Here is a 21068-nt window from a genome sequence, read left to right as displayed (position 1 = left end):
GGGCATGGAAGCCACCCATTTTGTGTTTCAGAATGTGTTTACTTTATGATCCCTAAGGAGGAGTTTTGGACTTTTGGACTTCAAATCTAAGTTGACAGTACAGCCTTTAAAACTACCAAGAATACAAAGCACAACAAATCACATTTTAATAACACTAATCAACATGAACAATAACTGTACGTGTAACTGTTAGGTTGCACTCACCCAATGACCTCCACACTACACGGTGCTGTTCAGAGCATCAATTGAACAAGCAACTGATGACTTTCAGTCTTTCAAACTTACAGTGTGGAACTTTGTATCTTCTGCCAGAAAGTACAAAGTTCATATTGTGAGAACAGGATGTGAGTTGGGTCACACGAAATTCCCCAGGCTTATTGTAACACACACTGTCCATAAAGGGACTGAGGGCTTTAACGAGCTGTCTGACCTATGATTTTCATGGCTGCCTGCACCACTTTTAGTAATGTTTTTTTTTAAAGACACCAAGAAAATGTCAATAACCTCTTTGTTAAGAACTAGAACAATTTGATATACCAATAAAACAAAATAAACAGAATCTAAATTGGCTAAATTGTTTATTTTGGATGCGCTTATTTCATGCGCCTGGACCACCAGGACACCCAGATGATAGATACTCCCATGCCTGCTGAATTCATTCTGATATTCTGCAGCATGTTTTAGAAAAGAAAATGCTGGTTATGCATTTTCACAGTCTTAACAGCAGCTACAGCAGGACTTTATGACGGTGATAGTATTGAAATGGAACAAATTAAATGAAAGTATGTCGCTGCAGTCCAGAATCTGAGTCATGGGCATCTGCGCTGCCTGGACAGAGGAGAGCAATGACCTATATTAGAGTTTGGGTGGTGACAGCTCCTTGTGCCACTTTTAGCTCCCTGTTATAAAACTCCTGGATGGAAGCGCAGCTATCTTGACTCTCTGTTAAGTAAGAGTGATGGATCTGGAGTTTAAGGAGAGAGAGAGAAAGAGAGAGAGAGATTGTGTGGAGGAGGGGCTGCAGGAAATGAACACACCGGGGAGAAGGGAGTAACACTGACTTTATGTTATTTGATGAAAGAGGAGGATTTGTTGTGCTGTGTGTGAGGGTAGGTTATATACAGGAGTGGGAGGGAGGAATGTGTGTGTATAGGAGAGAGAGAGAGAGAGAGAGAGAGAGAGGTTTCTTCTCAGTTGTTCCTCCTCTCAGTCTGACACCAGCAGTCTGCTTTTCCTCCTCGTCTGAGACTCCTGCAGGTAAGAAAAGCGACCAGACACTCTGACAAGATGTGACAGCGACTTTATGACAATCGACCGACTCTGCATCGTAATGCTGTACAAAAAAAAGGGAAAAGAAACGGTGAATGAAGATAAAGAAAAAAGCAGCCGGCGGTGCGCTTGCAGAGACGTGCAGAGGCTGAAGAAGTTATTCACAAGTCGCCAACTCAGCAGTAGCTTTTTTTTTCTTTTGCAAACTTACCCCAGCAGCTATATCACCGCGCACGCTCTCACGCGCCGGCCTACTGCCCGACATTGCGTGCGTGCGCGCGCGCGCGTATGTGCTTTATCCGGAGTGCAGATGCATGCCAAGTTGATGCTCTGGCGTTGTAGACGTGGCTTCTTAAAGCAATTCATTATAACAGCTGCATGAGTGCAGTGTGTGTTGATCAGCTGATTAGTGGTTGTTACTTGTTATGATTCACAGACACACACGCGCGCACACACACGCAGGCACGCATTGGGGTGATGTTTGTTGGTAGAGTATGATGTAAGAGATTAATTTTTCTTCCTGTTTGATGATATTAAACCAGCTATAAAATCTGACTAATTGTTATTGCCTTTGTAGTTGCACAGCTTTCAGTAACTTTAAAACGTCTGTTGCACACTTTCTTTTCCTGCCTTAAAGCAAGCTGAACGTGGGGCCTCATCAATTTGACAGCATGTTGCATAATAAAATAAGGCCAAGGGTGTGTCAGCCTGCTGTGTGCTTGCCCGAAATCTTCAAGTATAACTCATGTTTCTGTTTATCCCCCTTTCTGCAGTATTTTCAAATTTTGCCAAAATACAGAAAACACACTGAATGGTAGGTTACCACATAGTCTTCAGTAAGGCAGGTCATTAATGTGGTCATTAGTTTTCAAAAACCTAAGCATGTAACTGTAGAACTTATTAAATACAGGTGGAGATTTGATTCTAAAACTGTAACAAGCAATTTAGTAAGAACTGGCTGGGCTTATAGGACACATCCTGTGACAAATGTTACGGTCATGCCAAGACGTGTTACCAAAAACCACAAAAGGATAACACATGGTGCTGGAGGAAATGTCACTTCATTTTTTGGAGACTATGTTATTAATTATCGGTAAATAAATAAATATTCTTGCCAATCTGGTGAGAAGTGGATGGGATATACCAGGTTAGACCAACGTGGAGAACCTCAAGTGGTACTTTTAGGGGCAAATCCTAAACAATACCTTTAAATGCACTCATGCATCAAATAATGTTGCTACCCATGTTTTCTGCTCGACCCTCACCTTTGCCATTTACAATGATTGGCCTGAAGCCACATGATCACGTTTCCAACCCATCCTCTGAAGCAGAATTGATAAAACCTTGTTGGTGTTCATTTGTGTTGATATTCAGCTATCAGGGTGAAGGATGTGAGATATGCATCTATACGTATGTGATTGCATGCAGTCCTACAAAAAGCAACAGTGCTGGCCTGAAGGTGAGGATGGCATACATAGGTCAAAAGCTGATTGGTTTAAGTGAGCCCCACAGACACTGCCCCCTGGTGATAGTTAATAGCTACAATATGTGGACATGGTCTGAAAAGCTATGCATAGGCTCTACGTAGGACACGCGCATGACACCATGATAGTCCCTCTAGTTGGTTCACTGATATGCATGTAGGCATTTGTACAGTATTTTTATGTGGCACAAATATTGCTGAAGTTTTGACCTGTTCAGGCTGTTTTCATGAACACGCTGGAGCCCTGAACTGTTTTAGGACTTGTTAAGACAGAGGTACACGCGTTCTCCCCCTGCCTGTGTTGGTCCTTTCTGGTAACTTTGGTTTTCGCTCACAGTGCAAACACATGCTTGTTATAGGTGAAACGCTCATTCTAAAGGGATATATCTGATATCCCCGTGTTGGTGTTGTTCCCATCATAATAATGTTGGTCCAGGATCAACATTGTAATTGTAATTTTTGTAATGTCATAACTTTGAGTTTTATATAAAACTCTCTTTAAGAACAAATGGTCAACATTTTAAGCATTTTCTTTATTCATTTATACAACGAACAAATATTTTATTTAGTTTGCTTTGTTGTTGGCCAAATGTAGGTTTGCTAGCGATAGTTTTTAAGTACGTGAGCTAACTTCTTGGCTGCTGCCAGTTGATCCTTGACCAGTGCTAGTGTCATAATATAAGAGCAGCACCAACACAGAGATATCAGCTCATGCTTCTGAATGAGCCACAGGTGTGAGTGAGTGTCCTTGTCTCTGGGTTTAATCCTACATTAGTGAAACACATATGTTTCCTTCTGCACGCCACATGAGAGAAAGGACATCAGAATGACACGATTCTTCTCATTATCTAAGGTTGAGGTGCGAAAACTGCTTCAGAAAACCCAAGAAGATGCATCTTTTCTTCATCTCGGTGCACAGCGGCTGGGCACCGCCTCCACTGACCAAAACCTGTAATTTCAACAAGTGTTTCCTATGTTGGGACTGTAGAAATATTACTTCCTGTCACTAAGGGTTGGGTTTTTATAAGCTGACAGGTTGCCAGTCAGTCAAGCAGAGTGCCTGCTGAGCGCTTCCCTGTCCTGTGCACTGCGTTCCTGTGACACTGTAAAAATAAGCCACCCATTCGGGGACACTCTGGTAACTGGAGAGCAAATATACAGTAGCATGTGGGATTCTTTGAAGTCTGCAAAATATATATTTTTTTGTGTGTCAACTGCAGTGAATCCACAGTTGACAGCTTTCCAAGAAAAAAATCCAAATAATCACTTAGATTTTCCACACCAGCTCAACGTTCCAACGTAAGCACTTTCAAGCTGCACCACTCATCCTCGTCTTATGGTTACTGCTTTGTGACAGAAATACAGCTTTAGTCTGGATTGTCTTTAAAGGGAACCGAAGGCCATTTCTTGTTGCATTTGCCGCAGAATATTGCCAAAATGACAGAAATACAAATTCATATGATAAATCTGAGCCTAATTTTTCCGACATGTTGGAGAACAGAGCAGAGATGCGTTGCGTGACATCTGACAGGCTGTAATAGCGAGGCAGATAATAACTGTTATATTTTACTATCAGTAGTCAGATAAAAACGTTGGGGCAGCACTCCAGTTATTTCATTTTTCCTACAGTCATGCGCCATCTGTCATCTCAAATCCTTTTAACATTCATCCATCACTGTAAAAACCTCAGGGAATCTCTCATCTGTCTCGTCCCTGTTTATTTCATTTCCTCAGTTTTCTCCTTTCTCACACAAACATTTCCTCTCGTTCTGTTGTGCTTTTCCTTTTCAGAGGTGTTGCGTTTGAGGATGAAAATGAAATAGATATGAGCGAATGAGAGGAATAGGTGAAAAATGCAGACCAGACAAGCACATGCAGTTTTGTTTTTATGGCCTAAGAATACCACTCTCATGGGCTTCATTTCCTGCAGCAGCAGGCCTCTAATTCTATCAAATAAACGTTTTTATTAAGACTGTTTTCAGATGCTTCTCTGAGAAAACAGAAAATTACAACACATGTAAATGGAAAAATATTAGATCAATATTCAGATTTTTATTGATTAATTGTCGATGGACTATTTTCTGTTGCTGGTCATGTTAGGGAAAACGAGCGCTCAAAGCACTTTATACAACATGTGTCAATCAGAAGCAAATCAGGGTTCAGTATCAAGGATACTTTGGCATGCAGACTGGAACAGCCAGGGGTCAATCAACCAGCCTTTAAGTATGTAGATGGCCTGCTCTAATTCCTGAGCCACAGGCACCAATATGTAGTTAACAACAAACTGGGCAATTGTTTCCAGTTCAATTAAATTTTTTATAGCGCCAAATCACAACAACAGCCGCCTCGAGCAAAGCAAAGATAATACAATAATAAAGACAAAAGCCAGATGACCCCCTATGAGCTAGCACTTGGTGATGGTGGGAAGGAAAATCTCCCTTTTAACAGGAAGAAACCTTGAGCAGAACCAGGCTGAGGGAGGGGCACAATCTGCCATGACCGGTTGGGGCAGCAGAAAACAAAATGTGCTGAGATCCATCATGAGGGGTGCTCGCTGTCCACCAGTCAGTTGGTCAGTGTTACATCCCCTGCTCCTTAGGGCTCACTGTAGAACCCAATGTAGACTAATCTTGAGATTTTTATTTAATATAACATCAAAGTTTGTGTCTCTAGTTGTGTAAAGAAGCTCAAAGGAAAAGATTGTAGCATTCCCCTGTTAACCAGATGGATTTTATGGTCTTGTGTTTCTCAGTGGTTACAGTTTCGGGGTGGGAGGGTCTGGCTGACTCTGGGTTATGCATCTTGGAAACATATGTACTCGCTTTACCATAAAGCACTCTGGGTAAAGCATCAATCAAGTGTCATATTGTCTGTGCTATGGTTACTGTTACACAGGCACATAATGATGGACACATTTGGGTCTTTTTCTTCATAACCTTCAATTATGTACTCATGTTTCATTTGTAATAAACAGCTTTGAAAAGATTCTCAACCAAAATATTAATTTTGTTTTATATTGTGATCAAATTTTCAGCCTCAGAAAACTTTCTCACTCTTGTTTTTAGTCTATAGAAAGGCTTATATTCCACTTCTTGATCCTCTGGATACTATACGATAATCCTAAAATAACATAATCTGGTCTGTCAAGTTGACCTTAAGTTCTGAAATTTCAAAATGCCAAACATACTTTTAAGAAGTAGTACGGTTTTTTCAAGCCTTTGTTTTTGAATACTTCTTGCTGAAACTCTAAAACCACAATGTCATGGTAAAATTGCATTGTAGTATATTATATCTTGTATAGATCACTAAATGTAGGGACACAATGGCTAATAAGGGCTGCAAGAGAAACCTGAGAAATACTGTCAACATCATTGTCTCCTAAGAAGATGCAGTTATAGTCCAGATTTCTAGACCGGATTTCCACAGGAATGTGAAAAATACGGCACACCAACAAACAACAAAACTAACCAAAAAATGTTGGTTTGGGGGCTGATCTTTTTTCACTTTCAAATTCCTCTTGATCAGAGAGTAAAAACACCATTATTATTATATGAGCCATAAAGTTGCATGCATCTGTAAACATCTGCCATCACTATGGCCTCATATGGACATACAGTTTAACATTGTCCTGGAGCATTACCATTATTTTGATTGCTTATTTCGTTTCTTTCCTTCCATCCTCAGGTTGAGACAGCCATGTTGTCGGGGTGTTTTGGGCTGCTGTTGCTCCTTCCCTTGGTTTGCTGTGTCCCCTCCCCCTCCAGGTCTCCTTCCAGACTCTGCAGACGATGCTGCGACCAGCAAGACTCTCCCGCAGCCACGGCTCAGTATCAAATGCCTGAAGTCCGAACTGTCATTAACATGACCATCCTCAAAGGTACCACGGACTTGAAAAGCATCTGTTAAGCTCTGAAACACTGCTGATTACAGACTGCGTTCAGTTGATAATTGCAGCTTCACTTTGATGGTCAATCATGCAAATGATGCCATGATTGGAGAATCGTTGCTTGTTAATTTTCTAAAAAAAAAATCATTCACTCTTCAAAGTGTGCACTACGAGGGCTCTATTTTAAGCTGCATTTACAAAGTCTGTGCTTTTCCTTTTCCAGGTGTGTGTGTGTGTGTGTGTGTGAGAGAGAGAGAGAGAGAGAGAGAGGTACTCCTTAATCAGGAGAGTAATCACATATCTATAATAATGGAATAGAGCTACTAAGTGTAGCCATGCAGTGATGGCTAAGTGGAACTGAGAGTAAAATGAGAGCTTGTCAGTGAAAGGGAAATTAGATACTCGCGCAACAGAAGGAATCTGGAACCACTTCAAAAATCAGCCGCTTTTTAACATTTTGTAAAGCAGCAGGCAGCCAAATACTAGTGACAATGGTGGCTTTTCACAGTATCTGTGGTAGGAAATGTATATCAGCATCAAAATATGAATGTATGCAAGGATTTCATTAAGGTGGAATGACATTTTCTTACAATAAATGAATCAGTCAACAAGCCAAAGCTCAAAGGCCAAACGAGGGAAGTTTGCAGTTTGTTAAAAAGCACGTCACAATAATATATACAGCTATAAACTGTATAGAAAAGTCTCCTGTCTTCTGCCACATAGAGGCCTCTCTGATAGATAGTCAGGAATCCATGATGTGACCATCACAGACTTCTTGGATATTCTGTTCGGTAATTGGGCAAATAATATTACTTTTAATACAGTTGCAAATATTTAATAAAAGCACCAACATCACAAACATCAAAGAGACCGAGGGGTATTGTTGTCAGCATGCCAGCTGGATGGGTGGGTAGCATGAACACCCAACTTCATGAACACGATAACTCTAGAACGCATCTACTGAGGACCAGCGCTGGTGGCTGCTAGTATTTTTTCTGTATCTTCCTCTAAACATGTTTGTTTCTGCAGTAAAGTTTGACATTTTAACTTGGAGTCTACATAAACAGACTGCTACCTGTCTGTTACCTCTGACTTACATGGTACTGTGTTACTAGAGGTTACTAAGAGTCTTCATGGGGTTCAGAGTTTGAACCAAAGGCAGGTTGACCATACATCCAATTCTGGACTGCATCTAACCTGAACCTGATATTTGTGCAATGAGTTTTAAGAGAATGGGTAACTTGATTTGAAATGGGCTGTAGGATACTCAGACTTGGTCTAAACTAAACTCAAAGATAATTACACTATAAAGTGGCCCATTTAGAGAGAGAAAAACAATGCTTGCCACAGTATAATTCACCAGGCTCTAGACTGCATTGCCAAATAAGCAGGCAGTTACTTTGGTGTCCCAGATTTTCAGTGGTCCAAAAAGTCCTAGGTTGTCTTGTTGCAATAGCTTCTACTAATACTTATCAATTACAGGGCAATATTAAAATAAATGTGAGAAACCTTAAAGCTTACCTGATCTTAAAGCTCTTTGTCACAACCCACTTTCAATATCACAAATATTTCCGAGCAAATTGTTCCTACATTGTGTATTTTCTTTAAAAAACCAAAAACGTGGTTACTTCAATAAACACAAATTAACACCAGTAAACATGGGCTCGGTTACACAGCTACAGACACACATCAAGCAGAAAGTGGGGAAAAGGACCAACAAAACATGTCCTACTAACCTCAGGCCCACTTTAAATTAAAAAGAAGCAGATTAAATAAAACTTGGAAGTGGTCCAGTTTGACTCCTTAATCTGCCCTCCCATAAACACTGTGGATCCTGTGCTGACTACACCTGATTACACAGTCAAATCCATGACAGCTTGTTTGAGTTACTGTTACTGCAGGCAGTGAGGAAGGCCAACAGTGAAGACTTTGAGTGTCAGTGTTTGTGCATCTGTGTGGCTTTATCTGTGCGTGCACATACTAGTACATATATATATACAATGAAGGTAAGAGAAAGAGGGGGAAGTGTTGTGAGAGAATCAGTGGGATTAATAAGTGGGAATCAGTGGGATTTCCCAATGCAAGAGATGGAGTTGGAGAGGGATTTGCAAGAACATGTGTGTTTAATATGATAAGTCAGTCAGCCAACTCAGCCAGAGCGATCCAGATGATGTGTCATCACTCTGTTGTTTTATCTGTTGGTTCTTTGATTACCGGACATGCCAAGTCTGTTCTGACCCACGATCAGCCCGTAAACCAGTCCAACCATTGAACCACAAAAATGTCTCTGCTGGTCTATCATTAAGCTACACACATGCAAACACAGTTCAAGTGTTTTTGTGCCATGTCACAACTTTCCTCATCGAAGTCCAACTGTAATTTCATGGATCCAGTGGGGAGTCAAAATGTGAAGCAACTTTGCGTTGCACAGCAAGCAAACTGAACTGAGTGCATGATCAAAAATGCAGCAGTATGTGCTGTTGGTTTTACTCAAACAGTGTAACCATAGTCAGTAAGTCAATCTCAGTTTGAGAGACACTAGCCTGCCAAATTTCTCAAAAGAAACCCGAACCTTCAGTCACGAGCAAATCAGAATTTACACCCACTCATTTTTCTTTAGTAGCATTACATTGAAAAGTTAATTTGTTGTCTTGATCCATCCTCAAAATCCCAGAAACCTGATTCTGTTCATCTGGACATTGTGTTTTTATTGGTAGAAACAAGGAGGGGGCCTAATGGTGCATTTTGAAACATCTTACAACTGCAGCATTTAACCAGCTCTCTGTGAATGGTACTCATAGCCATTCATCAAAGGTCATGATGATTTGCATATTAATGATGATAAAACTGAACTCACGGCCTATAATGTACTTTTTATAAGGTTGGGGAAACCTGCAGTCAACTGACACTGAAGAAATCACCTGGATGACTGACTGAAAATGCAACATTCAGGTTCTGTTGTTCACCTTTAGGCCTGTGCATGGTGAATCGCCCACCTATATTAGCAAATGTTTGTATCCATATGTCACCAGCAGGACTCACAGGTCTTCTGATCAGGGCTTGTCACTCATCCTAACATATTAGCCATCATAATAATTACTTCAAGGCCAAATAAGACCAAACCTTCATAAAATGTCTTTTATCTCTAAAACTATGCTTAAAAATCTGTTGCCTTAGCTTCTATTTGCAACATTTAGGTATTGTCTAAATACACGTTATAGTTTCCATCCAATTATCAGGTCACATTTGACCTCTGACCTTTCATGTCTGCCTTTCTGTCAAGTTGATTCCAAAATGCATGACTTTGGAGTTAAGTCTTGGTGTCGTGCAATGTTGCTTAATTTTAGTAATAGGATCTTAAGTTTGTTTTTATGAAACCCTGCCGTTTAACATTTGCAGCTTTCAGTGTCAGTGTACTTTCAGTTCCCAAATTAACATGTTTATCTAAAGTTTATCTTTTAAGTTGCTCAACTTGTGGGTCTTGATCCACTTTCGGACTCTAGAATCATCCCAAGTAAATCAAAAGCAAATAAAAAGAAGTGTTGCTTGAAATGTACTTGATACATGGAACAGCAGTGTCCACATTCCAGCTGCATAGTTGTAAAGAAAAGCAACAATTGGCTAATTGGTGCTTTTTTAAGTGCACGTGACTCTCTTTGATAACACGTTTATTGTTGCAGTCATTCCTGAATCTTTGCAGCAATTCTCATTTAACTTTCCACTTGTAACTGCTGTTACAATCTCCGCCCATACTGCCATGTATACTACTTTTGAGGCCTCAGGCCTGGGAAAGGAGCACCGTGTGTGATCTTTTTCCAGACATTCAGTGACTCATAACCATCTGATCGTAATATCCTAAACCTACAGTGTCATAGACCTATATTTGCCTACAAGAAGAGCAACAGATGGTTCATTTATTTTGGAAGTTTTAGTAATATTTAAAATACTATTCTATGTTGTCTATAGTGTATGTATTAAAATGAGCACATGAAAGTTAGTAATTAAATTAAAACCCATGACGTAAAAGTGTATATTTCACACTTAGAACCATTTCCTTTTTTACCATTATATTTTTTTTATATTATTTTTGTTAAAACTAGGTTAAAAAACATGTAAAGGTTTCCAAACCAAAGAAACAATGGGGTTTTTTCTCATCTAAGTATTTTGCAACATGTAACAGTAACTGTGTATTATTGCCGGATAAGTCACTCCCTGTAGGTCATTGTGCCCAGATGTGCTGCTAAGCTACTGTTTGTAGAAACTGCTGTAACTCTGCTCAGGACTTTTTTGTTTGGACGCTGGTCACAGCTGGTGACGTCACTGTGGCTCTGTGGAGAGGATGAGCAGTGTTTACCTCTACAGGAAGTGTTGGTCATGGTTAAAGAGGGAAGCACTGTGGCTTCTTCCTGTGGGGTTTAGCGATCCCAGAGGTGTTTAAATCATAACCACAGTTTTAGTTGCCTAAAATAATGCAGAGCAAGCTCAGCAAGACTTGCTGAAAGTCATACTTACAGGTTTCTTTTTATCACCCTATAACCTCAGAGCCTCTCAAAACTGACGAAACTATCATACACCAGTTTTGTTTTTTGTTTTTCTAAAAGCTATAATGTAATCTCTTTGTACAGGCACTACAGTATTTAGGAGAAAACCCAACCAATAATATGATCCCCAGTATCTTCCAAACAATTAACACTGAACTCTTGATCATGAACTCTTGGCATGTGGTCCTAAACTTTTGATCAGCTGTCAAACAGCCTGTTTCAGTTTAAACGTTGTTTCCAATAAATTGCATGCTCAAAAAATGTTTTGTCTCACTCCCATTTCTTCTTGTTGCATGTTGAAGCTCTGCTTGGAACCTTGTCAAGATCCAACCATGCAAAATATGATTTTCTACCATTTATCAAGTGGTCTTAAATTTTTGATTGGGACAGTACAAGGCAGGATGGAGCCATAGTTTCATGTTGTTTACGCCAAGTTCTGACCGCACCATCTGAAAGTTGCATCAGAAATTGAGATTGAAATTCATCAGACCACACTGTGGTCCTTTGCTGCTGTAGCCATTTTGCTGCAAGGGAGAAGCATCTCTGCATTCCTTGGTTGTGATTAATGTTTTTTTGAGTTACTGTTGCCTTCTTATCAGCTCAAAGCTGTCTGGCCATTTCCCGCAGACCTCTGACATCAACAAGTCAGTTTCGCCCAGAGAACTGCTGTTCACTGGATATTTTCTCTGTTTTGGACCATTCTCTGTAAACCCTACAGATGGTTGTTTTGGAAAATCCCAGAAGACCATCAGTTTCTGCAATAATCAGCCCATCTAGAACCAATGCCAGTTTTAGAGTCACGTAAATCATCTTACTTCTCCATTCTGATTCTCAGTTTTAAACTCAGCAGGTTGTCTCGACCACGTCTACATTCCTAAATGCACTAGGCTTCCTCCATGTGACAGGCTGATTAGATATTTGCATTAACGAGCAGTTGAATAGGTGTAATGAAGTGGCCAGTCAGTATATGGCATAAAATAGGGAGCACAAGTGCTTGCCTTTAGGCTTGTCAAGCCATCTTCGAATTGGCCTAGAATATTGCTGTAATAAAGTTGCATTTAGATCCTTGATGATAGATAGATTTGAGCCAACTCTGCTGTCAGCTGAAAGTGAAAATGGTCACCCACTTTTCATCCCATAATTTCAGTAAGCTGCACTGCTCCTAAATTAGCTTCTGTTTATGTATGCCTGAGCCTTTTCTTGGCTCACATCTTTTTACAGCTGTTCCACAGCGATATGGTGATGGCATGTAGGAAGGCTTACCGAATAAGCAGTGTCACTTGACATGCAAATGTACAATCAGCTCAAAAGTATTCTCTTGTGTTTCGGGAATAATAGCACCACTCAAAATGTTCGCTTAAATAGAGACATTTCAGTCAGTAGTCACAAAATCTCATTAATCATTTTTAGAGCTTGTTGTCACATCGCATTTAAATTTCAAATCCAGAGGACGATTTGGTGGTGTGTGGTGGCAGCTTAGCAGAATCCACCAGGGAAGACAGATATAAACAAGAAAAGAGCAAATAAAAACTAGGAAAACATATCCAAGTAATTTTTTAAAAACATTATATTTTAAGCTGAACATGCACCAATCAGGTGAAGTGATGAAGTGAATAAAACTGATTATCTTTTCACCTGCTAGTGGCTGGGATGTATTAGGGAGCAAGAAAACATTGTGTTCTCACCGTTAATGTGTTTGATAGAAGGGCCATACTGCGATGACTTGGTCAGAGCATCTTCAAAATTGCAGCTCTTGTGTGGTGTTCCTGGTCTGCAGTGGTCAGTCTATCAATCTATCAAAAGTGTTCCAGTGGTGAACCAGCGACACGGTCGTGGGCAGCCAAGGCTCACTGATGCACGTGGGGAGCGAAGGCCGGACCTCTTGATCCAATCAAAAAGATTGAGCTACTCTAGCTTCAAAATGTAATGCTGTTTTTGGTAGAAAGATGTCAGTGCATCGCAGGCTGTTATGTAGAAGACTGTATAGCCACCAATCAGGGTGACCATGCTGACTCCTGGAAACAATGGGTATGTGAGCAACAGAACTTAATCACAGAGTAATGAAAGAAGATGACCTGGTCTCATGAACGCTTTCTTTTAAATCAAGCAGATGGCAGTATGTGAGTGATGCACTATGGGAAGAAGACAAGCTGGCAGAGGCAGTGTGATGCTCCAGGTTCTGCTGAGAAACCTTGTACCACCTACCTTAGCACTGCTACAGACCATGTACACCCTTTCATGGAAATGGTGTTCCATGATGACTGGAGGATCATCCAGCAGGATAATGCTCCCTGCCACAAAGCAAAAGTTCTTCATGATGGTTTGAGGAGCACAACAACGAGTTTGGGGTGTTGACTTGAACTCCAAATTCCCCAGATCTCAATTTAATTGAGCGGCTGTGTGATGTACTGGACAAACAAGGCCAATCCATGGAGGTTGCACCTAGCAACTTCCAGGACATAAAGTGTCTGCTGCTAACATTTTGACGCCAGATACCACAGCACACCTTCAGGAGTCTAGTGGAGTCCGTGCCTTGATGGGTCAGGGAAGTTTTAGCAGCAAAAGAGGGGCCAACACAATATTAGACAGGTGGTCTTGTTATTCAATTCAATTCAATTCAATTTTATTTATATAGCACCAAATCACAACAAAAGTCGCCTCAAGGCGCTTCATAGATACAGAGAAAAGCCCAACAATCATATGACCCCCTATGAGCAAGCACTTTGGCGACAGTGGGAAGGAAAAACTCCCTTTTAACAGGAAGAAACCTCCGGCAGTACCAGGCTCAGGGAGGGGCGGCCGTCTGCTGCGACTGGTTGGGGTGAGAGAAGGAAGACAGGATAAAGACATGCTGTGGAAGAGAGACAGAGGTTAATAACAGATATGATTCAATGCAGAGAGGTCTGTTAATACATAGTGAGTGAGAAAGGTGACTGGAAAGGAAAAACTCAATGCATCATGGGAATCCCCCGGCAGCCTACATCTATTGCAGCATAACTAAGGGAGGATTCAGGGTCACCTGGTCCAGCCCTAACTATATACTAAGGAAAGTTTTAAGCCTAATCTTAAAAGTAGAGATAGTGTCTGTCTCCCAAATCCAAACTGGAAGCTGGTTCCACAGAAGAGGGGCCTGAAAACTGAAGGCTCTCCCTCCCATTCTACTTTTAAATACTCTAGGAACAACAAGTAGGCCTGCAGAGCGAGAGCGAAGTGCTCTAATAGGGTGATATGGTACTACAAGGTCATTAAGATAAGATGGGGCCTGATTATTTAAGACCTTGTATGTGAGGAGCAGGATTTTGAATTCAATTCTGGATTTAACAGGAAGCCAATGAAGGGAAGCCAAAACAGGAGAAATATGCTCTCTCTTTCTAGTCCCTGTCAGTACTCTTGCTGCAGCATTTTGGATTAGCTGAAGGCTTTTCAGTGAGTTTTTTGGACATCCTGATAATAATGAATTACAGTAGTCCAGCCTGGAAGTAATAAATGCATGAACTAGTTTTTCAGCGTCACTCTGAGACAGGATATTTCTAACTTTAGAGATGTTGCGCAAATGGAAGAATGCAGTCTTACATATTTGTTCAATATGTGCGTTATGCGTTATGACTGATTGGTGTATGAATTAAATGCACCAATCAGTTTGTATGGCCAAAGGGGAGGCAATTTAAAGGAAGCAAGGCTAGATGACCATTTTGATACCTTTGGATTGCACCAACCCCTATTTGTTCTTTTATAGAAGATTTTATGAAACAGTGCGCCATCATGAAAGCTCCAAGTCAGTTTTAGAAGAATGATGCTCATTCCTCCAGTAGAGCTCGTGTGCTGTCTCAGGGTGTCAGCAGACTTTTATCTAGCTAAAGCAGTTCACCTTCAGATGCCTAGAACAGCAGCAGAAAAAGGAGAAATAAATGTGTTTAATTGAAATTATTACAGTTCCTTCTGGTCTTTGGCTGTGATTACTTCAAATTTAATGAGGCAGTAGATTCTGGAAACAAACTGCTTTTTACAGACATGCTATCCTCACAAGGTCTCATGAAAGAGTTCCTTTAGATTTATAAGCAGGATTTGAAATGTCAGATATAAAAGGTTTACTGGAATTTGTTGCTGCTTCTAGATTTGTAGCCACTATGAAAAAGTTCAAGCTTAATGGTACTGTGCGCACAATAAAACGGAGACCTGAAAATGGAAGAGTTGAGAGAAAATCTTTGAATCCAACTAAATGCTGCACTTTGCTAAATGGCAAGATCACTTTGAGTTCTTGGAAGAAAGAAACATCTGGTGCAGCCAGCTGGGAATAAATTAATGTGGTCTTGACATGCCTTTGCTATTAATGTGAGCACTAGTACATCTCACTTTGCAAAAGCTAACCTCTTCTTTATTAAAATGTCTGTTAAGAGCTTTACTTTTAACCCTGTTAAGCCAAGTGTATCACATTTGATACATGTGTTGAGCCTGTGAGTTTTTGAGACTTCTACTCATATAAAATCATTTATGAAATTTAAAAATGAAAGATTTCATCAGAAGGTTTACTAAACACTATATTTTCAAGAATATAGAATTTTCAGGCAATTATTTCATTGCTCAGGCTTTAAAGGGTTAAAATATTCAAACATGCAAGTCACGCTTGTGGGTTTTCTGTCTTCCTCCCTGTTCACGTTTCATTTTGTCCCTTTAGGTGATAAAGGAGACAAAGGAGACAAAGGTACACCCGGAAAACCAGGTCTGGAGGGCTCTCCTGGCTACCGAGGCCCCATGGGCCCTAAAGGCAGCAAAGGCCAAGCAGGCACACCCGGAGACGCCTGCAAGATCCCCCACTCTTCTTTCTCTGTGGGCCGCCGCAAATCCCTGCACAGCCTGGACTACTACCAGGCGCTGGTGTTCGACACTGTGTTTGTCAACCTCTACGAGCACTTTAACATGTTCAAAGGCAAGTTCTACTGCTACGTGCCCGGGATCTACTTCTTCAACGTCAATATCCACACGTGGAACTTTAAGGAGACATACCTCCACCTGATGCACAACGACAAGGAGCAGGTGATCCTGTACGCTCAGCCCAGCGAGCGGTCCATCATGCAGAGTCAGAGCGTCATGCTGGATCTGGCTCTGAACGACGAGGTCTGGGTGCGGCTCTACAAAAGGGAGCGGGAGAACGCCATTTACAGCGACGACGTGGATGTTTACATCACCTTCAACGGATACCTGGTGGCTCCCAGCATCCAGTGAGGAGAAGGCAGGATGGAGAGGCTGTGTGGGTCCAATTATTAAGTCTTTTTCCCAGGGATATTACTTTGTGCCAACAGGTACTTATTAGCGCACAAAACAATTTAGGTGCTTAAATATTCCTTTCAACCCAGAGAGGAAAATGCTGTTTTGTTAAATAAAGACGGCCCAAAATGCTTAAATCTAAACCTTAAAAAGAAAAAGAAAATAGGAGGCACAACTGGTACAGCATAGGGGAACAAAGTTAAAATAATTTCTTTGCACTAGAAATACTTTATCGTACAAAGATCTTACTTTTTGTGCCATTTCCCATGATCACCTGCTTTCAGGTACTTTTTAATCAGACGTCACACCAATTTTTCAGGAGTTTAAAATCTGTGCAATCAGTTTTATGTGACATTTATGGTGCGATGCCTCTTAGCAACATAGAATCTGTCAGAGTGAAATGTATTGTGGCAGTCGGCTATTCATTAAACAAATGTCCTCTTTCACAGAAGCAATTTAAAATGTCAGTTCATCCAAATTACAAAAACCTCCCACATCTGCAACCATTCCACCAACTGTATGGAGCCATGCAGAAATGGAAATGCTGAATCTAAAAGACCCACTATCCTAATATAAAATGATTGCAAATACATTAGGCAACTCCATGAAACACCAGCTAACAGACACAGGGTCGATTTTAAGCATTGCATATCTTCAGGTGCTTTACAGGAAATTATTACATTATGGAGGGACTTAAACACATTTGACTTCCAGGCTTTACACATTATACTGTAATTTACTCAAAGTATAATTTACTCACTGCAAGTAACCGAATACTTAAAATTACTTTACAGATTTCTTGCAAAAGCCTGACTTGTTACCCTCTTATGTACCTGCCGGTAAATATAATTACATTGTAATTTCATATAAAATACATTGAATTACGCCCTTAGTTGTGAGTTTTATTACAAAAATGCTACCAAATATTTGCAGACTTTTTGTGGAACAAATTCTACAGGGATGCACCCAAACACAAGACACCAAGTAAAAGTCCAAACATCCCAATCTTTAATGCAAAACACTGTCGGAGATCATACACAGGGAATCAGACAGCACAGCAAACAATCCAAATGAGGTGCAGGGAAAAGGCAAAGATCATGGAGCAGTTCAGAGGTCATGCATGGGAATGCAACATACGAACATCAGGGACAAGGCACAGGGAAGATGAGCAATAATAAAACAAATACAAAAGAAATCAGAGTGGGTCGTTCAATCTCAAAAGAAGAAGAAAAATAATACAGATAAATATTTGCATTCATCATAATTTGTTTGTCAAAACAAAACAAGCAGTTGTAATTATATTTACCTACAAATACTTAACGGCAGTAAGATCGTTGAGGTGGAGTCATTCTCATTCTCACTCCTTCACATTTCTTCTTTGCTAGTGAACTCCAGCCCTTTTTTTTTTTCAAGTGGATCACAATGGCTGTGAGCATACTCCATATCTGCTCTCATACATAACGAAAATCATAATCCAACTCGAGTGCTTATATTTGCAGTGACGTGGCATGAAAATATTGCACAACTGGATTTACATTATTGTCTTTTTGTAATTTTGGTGAGCTGACCACTTTCCCAGCATATGAAAATACATACGGTGCTTTATCAAATGCAGGAATGTATTTGACAGTTATTGTTTATTGTTTTAGGGACTTGAGGCTGCAGAGCAGTTTATGTAAATGTCTGTAAATGAGCTTTCTATAATAGCTTTAATATGTTTTACCACTTAAGCTGTTGGGTCTGGACTGTGTATGTCTACGTGTTTGTTTATATAACATATAAAAACAGTATTTCCTTCACAAACCAAGTCTCTCCTCATTTGTATTAGTGAGCAACAAAAAGGCTTGTAGTTTTATATCAAATGAAGAGCTCTATACTTTGTGTGTTAACAATTCTGGAAGATTTTCCTCACCTGTCTAATTCTCTTCATGTTGCACCCTTCAGATCACTTAACCTTATGAGGGGAATGACACTTGTGATCAAGTCTGAAAACTGGCCAGATTTCTAAAATAAAAAAACAAACTAGCAAACAAAAACCCATCTCAAACTCTGAGAGACAGCGGATGAGTCCACAGCATGCCAGCTCCATCTGTTTGGCCATATATCTCCCATTAGCTGTAATGCCGTCCTCAGGGAGGCTCGGGGAGGAAAGGCAGACTGCAGCACTGTAAATACTTTAAGCCTTCGATGGGGATCTGAAAACTGTTATGGGGAAACAAAGCAGGACAGCTTTCCTGGATCATCAGCCCAGACTAGTGGAGGTTGTTCCAACATGCACAGCAGGCACGCTGTTAGTTCAAATGAGTACTTTAGGGGTTTAATTTGGTTTGGTTTAGCTTTTCCTACTATGTTTTGCTATTACAGACAGAATATTTACGTGCAAATAAATGGGTCAAAATATATATTTGAGTAAAAGATACTCTTTACATCAAAGACAATTAAATGCACCATTAGAGAGAGAAATAAATCAGCAGTGAACCAGTGACAAAACCAGCAAAACTATTGGCAATAAGAACTCTAATGGGAAAAGCTTTACACATAGTGTGTAAACTGGCTCACTATGTTGTCCATTAACAACAACAGCACTTAAAATAAATACTCTCACAGTCGGTTAAAGCGATAAGCTCAATTAACTTCAAGTTTACAGGATTCATGAAAACAACCATCCGGTTCAGGCTGTTTCAACTAATCCCATTAAACTTAAACAATGAACAAGCAACTGAGACACATTTTCCTTCCAATTATCCCCGATGAGTGAAAAACACCAGCTAGAAAGGTGGGCTACAGATTCATTTAGATGATCTATAATAATCCTCGCACACAGTACGAACTCCACTTTACTCCCTGCTCTTTGAAGCATCTGAAGACTATTACAAACTAACCAGTTATCGTCCGTTATCGGACTCATCTCAGACGGGGATGATCTGCCTACAGCAGGGGTGTCGAACTCCAGGCCTCGAGGGCCGGCGTCCTGCTGGTTTTAGATGTCACCCTGGGTCAACACACCTGAATCAAATGATTAGTTCATTACCAGGCCTGTGGGGAACTTCAGGACATGTTGAGGAGGTCATTTAGCCATTTAAATCAGCTGTGTTGGATCAAGGACTCATCTAAAAGCTGCAGGACACCGGCTCTCGAGGCCTGGAGTTCGACACCTGTGGCCCAACAGGATGGAGGCTGAACGTCTGGTGTGCTGGTGCAGCTGCAACAACCTGGTGCTGAAGGCCCAGAAGACAGTGGAGATTACTGTGGACTTCAGGAAGCACGCAGCCCCACTCCCTCCCATCATCCTGACTGCCACCCTCATCACCACTGTGGACTCATTCTGCTTCCATGGTACCACCATCACACAGGACGTCAAGTGGGAGCCCACCATCACCTCCGTCATAAAGAAGGCCCAGCAGAGGATGTACTTCCTGAGGCAGCTGAAGAAATTCAACCTGCCGGCCCAGACGATGATGCAATTCTACATTTCTACATTTTTTGTAAACAGAGTTTTTGGTTGACTCAGTGACTCCAAGGTGCCCAGGTCCTGTGACTGCAAAACAAGCCCAAACCATCACCCTTCCACCATTGTGCTGATCGTTGGTGTGAGGTGTTTGCGTTGATCTGTGGTGTTTAGATTTTCATCAATTGTGGGCATTATGGCCAAATATCACCACTTGGTCCAAATGTCCAAAGTGGAGACATGCAAAAGACATTGTTCTTCTAGAAGAACTTTGCAAACTAAAGACCGTAGAGCTGAGACGTAGATCTTGGTTTGTTTGTTTTTTCAGTTTCTGTGAGCACTGCACAGCCTGACCTTGGGCTGAATTTGCTGGTACCATGTGTCTTGTGACAGGAGAGACATTCAAAATAAACAGATGATGCTAAAAACACCCTGTGTTGTGAAAATCCATGAAAAAGCAGCAGTGGCTTCTAATTTCCACACCTGTGAGCAATTTGGAGGATGGATCTTTGTGTGTTTTGGCAGTTGTAGATGATGCTAACTGCTTCAGCTAAATTTGAGTCATTTAATGACATCAGTGACTTCATGTATTGCATACAAGAATTACACCAGTCCTGAGTGGAGAGGAAAATAGAAAAAAAAGACAAAGAAGAGAGCTACTTATTAGATACCGTCGTCCATTTTTATTTGTTTGCGCTCAAATAATAATCAAAAAGAAAATAATTCCCATATAACGTAAATGCGTTGATGAACTGCTTCTGTCACGGCTGATGTTGGTTCCCTAAAAAAATTTTTATGCTGACAGACTTAGAAGAAATAAACCACTGAAGGCTGGAAAAATCCACAAAGACTAAACCAGCGTAACAAGAACCACCTGAAGAGCAAAGTGAGTTGGAACCAGGCCCAAAGATGCTGGAAATAGTTAATCTAAAAAAAAAAGCAAAGGACATAAAAAATGGGGCTCGTTATCAGTATGAGTGTATCATTTCTGGAGCCTTGAGCATTCCTGTGTCTTAGTCGTTCTGCAGTTATGTAACAGGCAAAGCAAAAGGAAATCAGTGTGTGGAGCCGGTGTGGTGGAGGAGAAGGTTTTGATAAATGTTATGAGACTGTGAAGACAGGTTAAAGACAGTTTTATTTAAGTTGTGGCATTCGAAGGCTGAGCCTGAGGCTAAC

General features: G+C 40.7%; 1 protein-coding gene across 1 annotated transcript; it reads left to right on the top strand.

Moving 5' to 3' along the window:
* The first annotated feature begins 1075 nt into the window (after window positions 1-1075).
* Window positions 1076-18247, top strand: c1qtnf6b (C1q and TNF related 6b). The gene is made up of 3 exons (XM_006803817.2): window positions 1076-1257; window positions 6437-6629; window positions 15855-18247. The coding sequence occupies exons 2-3, from the start codon at window positions 6449-6451 to the stop codon at window positions 16400-16402; spliced, it is 729 nt and encodes a 242-aa protein (XP_006803880.2). The 5' UTR covers window positions 1076-1257; window positions 6437-6448; the 3' UTR covers window positions 16403-18247.
* The last annotated feature ends 2821 nt before the right edge of the window (window positions 18248-21068 follow it).

Source organism: Neolamprologus brichardi, chromosome 6 (genome assembly GCF_056152115.1).
Source record: "Neolamprologus brichardi isolate AB-2024 chromosome 6, ASM5615211v1, whole genome shotgun sequence".
NCBI lineage: Eukaryota > Metazoa > Chordata > Actinopteri > Cichliformes > Cichlidae > Neolamprologus > Neolamprologus brichardi.
This window is presented reverse-complemented; position numbering and strand designations above follow the sequence as displayed.

What these genes read in the sequence shown, in the direction of transcription:
- c1qtnf6b (XM_006803817.2), top strand. Translation starts at nt 6,449, where the DNA reads ATGTTGTCGGGGTGTTTTGGGCTGCTGTTGCTCCTTCCCTTGGTTTGC. An exon ending in TAACATGACCATCCTCAAAG is followed by an intron (nt 6,630 to 15,854) that starts GTACCACGGACT and finishes TTGTCCCTTTAG; the next exon opens with GTGATAAAGGAGACAAAGGA.